General features: G+C 39.0%; 1 protein-coding gene across 4 annotated transcripts in view; it reads right to left on the bottom strand.

The window, feature by feature from the left end:
- Positions 1 to 1176: 1176 nt before the first annotated feature.
- CEP43 (centrosomal protein 43) overlaps positions 1177 to 6000 on the bottom strand; it is a 43329-nt gene continuing 38505 nt past the window's right edge. For all 4 annotated transcript variants that reach the window (XM_019479842.2, XM_006261049.4, XM_019479843.2 and 1 more), the window contains 3 exons: positions 5587 to 5626; positions 4910 to 5003; positions 1177 to 3791 (listed from right to left, as the gene is read on the bottom strand). In XM_019479842.2, coding sequence (XP_019335387.1) covers positions 3717 to 3791; positions 4910 to 5003; positions 5587 to 5626 — 209 coding nt within the window. In that variant the 3' untranslated portion in view covers positions 1177 to 3716. The remainder of the gene's footprint in view (positions 3792 to 4909; positions 5004 to 5586; positions 5627 to 6000) is intronic.

Raw genomic sequence — 6000 nt, 5'->3', positions numbered from 1 at the left:
GCACAGACCATGAGATTACTTCTGTGGTTCACAAGCTGGTGTGCGAACCAGCACTGCTGTGCAGAAACAGCATCTCAGATGCATCTGTCAGGACAGGCTCTTCGGATGCAAAGCTTCAGTTTCTTCAGGGGCTTCCCATAGAGTTTATTACGGCAAGATTAAAAACAAACAAAAAAACCAAAAAAACCATACACCTTCCAAGTCCTTGGCTTACTTAGGAAGTAATGCCTTCTAACTGTATTTCCTAACAAACCCATTGCTGGTTAGGAACCAGCCCCTGTTCATCAGTGGAAAAAGACCATTGACTGAGGAGACTGTGCTGAAAGATAGGAGGCATAGCCAGCTCCCCAGCTTCCTCTCCCTCTAGTCACTGTACGAAGGTATAATGCAGTGGTGGCCAACTGTTTCAACAGGCGTGCCACAAATTAGCCCCATACCTCCCTGAATGCCACTCCCTCCCCTTCACCGGCCCAACTGGCTACTCTGCTTTCTGTTCCCTTCCCTGTCTGCCATTACGTTGTCTGTTGCCTCCCCTATCTGCGGCATGCCACACAGAGGCTGTCAGTGTCACTTATGGCACACGGGCTGCAGGTTGACCACCTCTTGTGTAATACGCAAGGCTGTTAACAGGGGAGAGCCGAGTCCCACTCTTGCAGCAGCTTAGTCAGAGAACAATCCACTGGCTGACAGGCAAAACAGCATGGTCTTCAGCTGTATTAGTTCTCTAAAGTGTTGCTCCTCCCAAACACAACCAGATAATATGCATTTTGAACTGCATGGCTAACTTAAACATGATTAAAATGCCACCTTAATCATAAAGGTAACTTGATTATGTTACTATAAAAGAGAAACCCATGGCCTTTTTGCTCATTCAGACGTGACCTGTTCCAGTTCAGTGAACTGTACATTTTGTGTCATACTGAGACTGGTGTCTGGTAGCCCAGGAAATCTTGTCCTGTACAGATTTTATGAACAACTATCTAGAAGTGCAGAACTTTGTGGGCTTTAAAAGGAAAAAAAAATCAAGTCATTTCCAAACAAACAGAGGTTTTGGCCGACTTTAATTAAATACATTCTTTAATCCCTCCACCCCCCCTCCCCTGGACCTTAGCTATTTTCTTACTGTACCCAAGCCTCTAAATTTTGCAGCTGATATTTGATAACATACTCTAAGAATCCAGCCAGTGCAGTAGCTTTATTTTTCAACAACACTGTTACACACACGAGTAAAAAAAACAAACAACAAAAACAACAAAAAAAAACCATAGGAAAAACAGCAAAGAGCTGTACCCACATTTGGTGTCTGCTTCAATTATAGTCTAAAGTTCTCTATCTCCTGTCAACCCCTAGAGGAAGGGGAATAATACCTATTTTCTCAAATACTAACAGCTAAAATATTTAATTTGGTGCTCAAGGGGGAAAAAAGGCCACATTCTACAATGCAGTTTATAAACATTTACCAGTAATTTATTACCTATTAGGATGACAAAAACTACCATATTCAATATAGCTTACAGATGAGCATAAGTGTTCTGTTTTACTGGAGATATGGGAAATGCAAAGGTCTCTAAATGATTCATGCATGGATTCAAAATGCTGTACAAGCATGTGTTCCCACAAGTTCTTGCAAAAGCATATGCAGCTTCTTTTTTTTCATGTATTTTAAACACCCCCTTTTATTGATAGGAATCTAGGCACAGGCTCTCCCACACTTTAAAACCATCTCTGATAGGGTGTGTGTGATGCTACAAGATCTTTGCTACTTTGTGACTGTGGCACATAGATTTCAGGATGGTCTGAGCAGGCACAGTCTCCCTTCTCTGCTCAGCTGCTACATGGCAACCCGCTGTTGTGGTTCAGTGGGAGAATCCTCATCTGCCACATGGGAGACCTGGGTTTAATTCCTGGACACATATATAACTACAGCCATTGAGGCACTGAACATCTGGACTTGATCTGGCCTTTGGATCCCCAGTAGCCTAAAGAGGGGGGGGTTAAAGGTCTGCGCAGCCTCCACTCCTCCATATTCCTGCCCAGGTCTATGCGTTGAAGGTCCTGGTGACTTCTCATACATACACCACAATCCAGGAGAATCAAGCTGTATGCAATATGGCACAAGGTCATGGAGTTAACTCCATGACTAATTCAGCTGTTTTATGCTGGCTATTTTCAGGTGCACATAAATAAAAAGGCACACTTTCCCTCCTCTCTTCTCATTTAGATCACTATACAAGCATAACCTTCTTCCAACACTGCTCCATGCCTGCTGGCTCAGTGCATAAAGGTCTATGGCAGACTCAGCTCATAGTAACAAATCTATATGCTTAACCAATGGTGGTGCTCTAAGATACTACTAGTTTTGAGATGGCAATTAAAGAGCTCACCAGAAATAAAATTACAAATCTTTAAGAAAAAACAATCAAGTAATCTTTATCCATTTACATGTTTCTTTTCCAATGAGCCAGTGTTTATAATGTTAAAAAGTGCACAATTTGAAGGCTTGTTTCAACATTACAAATGTCTATGACCTATATATTTTAGCAGCGCCATGCATGACAGTATATTTAAAGAACTCAATATTTCCATTACTGACCCTGTTTTTCAAGAGTTTATAATGAAAGTACAAAAACTAGCTCTTGGCTAAAACTTAGTGTGCATTGTGTCTTAGGCATAATATTTCTTTCTGAATATTTGGATTTAAACCTGTTCAGACAGGTTAGTGATTCCAGACTTTTTGGCGCTCACTTTCAAAACCATATGAATTTTAAACAATGAAAGTGAATCAACAAATGAAGAGCCCTCAATAATATGAGCTCCACAAACCATTAACCAGGTCCTCTTGGTGTTAACGATCTATGGATCATTAAGTGAATCACACATTTATTGCAATTTTAACAACTGTTAACATTAATGAAGATTATCACACAGAACAGTACTTTAGAGTAACCTGAATGGTCTAAGAAACATACTAGAACAAGAAAGTTCAGGGTTAGAAATAAATATTACAGCCAAGCTTTCTAAAGCACCTAGTGAGCATAGGCACTCAATTCTGGGGGCTTTAAGTGAAGACACCTTAAAAGAGCCTGTTTTTCAGAAAATTCAGATATTAGTTTAGCTCCCCAAACCTAGCCACTTTTTTTAAAAAGTCCTAACCACTGTTTTTATAAAAGTAGGGGTGGAGTAACCAGGAATTACAGCAAGTTTACCAGATGTTGTATCACTCAGCCTGGGTTCATTACTACAATAAAGTCAACAGGAGCAAGCTAAAGGGCTACTTCTGAATTTTCTTGCTTTGGTTAGCTAAAAAAGTTAGCCTGTTATCATAACAGCATTAAGTTTATTAGAAAAAAAAAACACATTTCTGTGTAGAAGTTCTGCAAGCTTTTTCAATCTCATCCATTATGCTCTTATATAGACCAGCATTTTGGTATATCCATCGCCAGCAATGGACAGCCTGTTGGGGAAATCCAACTCCAGGTGTGAAAGTTATAGCTGAACCAAATGAAGAATAACAGTTCCAATATCAGACTCCAACTGGAATGAACAATTTCATTCAATTCTTGTTATGAATTTGTAAGAGCTCTCTACACCTGCAGTCTTTTTGAAACACAAGGCACATATAAGGGAGTGGACATTTCAGCAAGGAGTGATTGTCTGAAAATAATTGTCCACAAGAATCCTCAAATCCAGCACACAAGTATTTCTGCTGTCCCATTTTATTCCACGTCCTCTAGATAATCTGCACCATCACTTAACTGAGAAATAGTAAGATCCTGTGTTATATCTTCAAGCTAGAAGAGAAAATAAGTACAGAATAAATTTAGAAATCTGACTAAAACATATATTAAGTTATGTAGTCCTACAAAAAGGGTGCTTTTTAGGTTAAGGGCCAAGGGGTCAAGTTCTTTGAAGTTTAAAGCCTTCCATCCCCAATGAAGTTAAATAAGACGCATTTCTGGGATTCAGTTCATAATGACAACGCTTTTACTTTATCAACTAAAACAGTAATCAGGCCAGGGGAAAAAAAGCAGTTTAAATAAAATTTATTTGTTGGAATTTATTCTAACAGTTTAAAAAAATTCACAAAGATATAATTTTGGAGAGCAATCTGCTGCTTGCAGGCAAACTGTAGGCAAATTTTATGAACATAGTAATTCTGCTTGCAATAGCAGCTCTTTGACTAGATATTGAAATTTACCAAAGACCCTATAGTTTCCTAATTTATAAAGGGCAAAAGAAATTAAGGTAAAGGTATGGAAGTCTCTTTCCCCTGTCCCCTTCCCTCAGTTATTCAACTCAATTGAGGGCAGTAAAAGAACACCTGCATAGGCAAAGACAATCATTCAACTTCTCAAATGTCAACAAACTTAAATCCTTTTACATGCCTATGAACTAGATCATGGCTGTTTAACTGGCAGCTGTCAAGCCATATGCAGCCTGAAGGATTAAACTGTGGCCCCCAGGCTCCTGGTTCAGGCACCACTCACCCTGCTGCTCAAGTCTCTGGGCTCCCCACCTCTCCTTCAGCTTCTGCTGCCTGTCTCTGCCCCTGGGGACATGGTGGGGCAGCATGGCCAGTGAGACTGAGGGGTTCCACAGGTGGAGGCTGGGGGAAAGCCAGTGTGCTGGAGCACTGAGGATGGGGGGGAAGGGGCGGAAAAGAGTAGTTCTGTGGCCCCAAGCCACTCAGAATCTGGATAGCCTTGAATGACACAGTAGATCAAGTTGCCTTAGATCATATGGTTAATTTTATCCAACCTTATATTAAAGACAATGGTCGCAAGTGACAGTTCAATGACAAAACTATAACTGCTTGCAACAAAAGAATCTCTAGCAGTACATGACTACAGAAAGACACAAATCTTTTCAACACAAGATTAAAAGCATGACCACACAAATAAAGCCTTACTTTATCACTGGCATTGAGGTCTTCCATCTCCACAGAAATTTCTTCTATATCTTCACCAATACTGACATCACTTTTCTCTGAGCGGTGACTGATACTAACAAAGAAGAAAAAAAGTATTAGGTAGATAGAACTGGACTTTTTTCTGATGTGCAATAATTTCCTCAACTCTCACATGACTTTAAAAGAAAGACTGTTCGGATTTAAATCGCTCAACACTGAATTTTAAAAAGAAAAATAAGTTCTAGAACTTATTTTTATAACTGAATTAAGCTGTGGGAATACTGATTTAGATTCTAGTACTGCCTATGGCTTTAAGCTGTGGGATCAGGGCATTGAATATTATTGTTGAATTCCTTACCACTTTAGAAAAAAATGCTAATTATAATGTTAAAAAAAGAAGTTATAACACTGTATTGCTCACAAAAGGGTATTTTCTCTTAAAATCTTAAAGCTTATTTGTATCCTATAGATAGTAACGTATGAAGTGCTCACGTTCATCCAAAGTTTTCCAAATTTTATTTAAAAGTTGAAAGAAGTTCAAAGACATACAGAAGATGGTAGCATTATCAAACGGAGATATTATTGAGCTATTTCTGTTCTAATAGAACTGTGTAATTGTGTATCTTTACAATGTATTAAATATTAAGCTAGAACCACCCAAGTATTTTTCCTCTTACCTGTTGAAATCATCAGCGTAGTCATCTTCATCTCCAGTTCCTAAATAATAAAAAAGTATTTTACTGGTGAAAACAGATTCTCTCTGCAAGAAATGCAAAGTTCCAGTTACATTTCTGCATCAAAATACAGGGTTTACTAATAAGTGAGAGCTAGCAGTAAATACAGATCTTATCAACACTGGGGGGCAAAAAATCAAGTTTGCATAAGAATTAGCTAACCTCAATCTCTTTTCTGAATCTAAACATCAACATCAGTGTTTCTCAAACCACTGTCCATGAACTGCACTGACACCCATGCTTTTCAATTAAAAGTTTGATGAGAAGTGTACATGGTGATCTGCAAGAAATGTTGATGGTTACAAGTGCTCTATGGTCCAAAAAGTCTGGAAGTCACTGCCTTAGTCTAGGCCAACC

This window comes from Alligator mississippiensis, chromosome 1 (assembly GCF_030867095.1).
Source record: "Alligator mississippiensis isolate rAllMis1 chromosome 1, rAllMis1, whole genome shotgun sequence".
Classification (NCBI taxonomy): Eukaryota; Metazoa; Chordata; order Crocodylia; family Alligatoridae; genus Alligator; species Alligator mississippiensis.
This window is presented reverse-complemented; position numbering and strand designations above follow the sequence as displayed.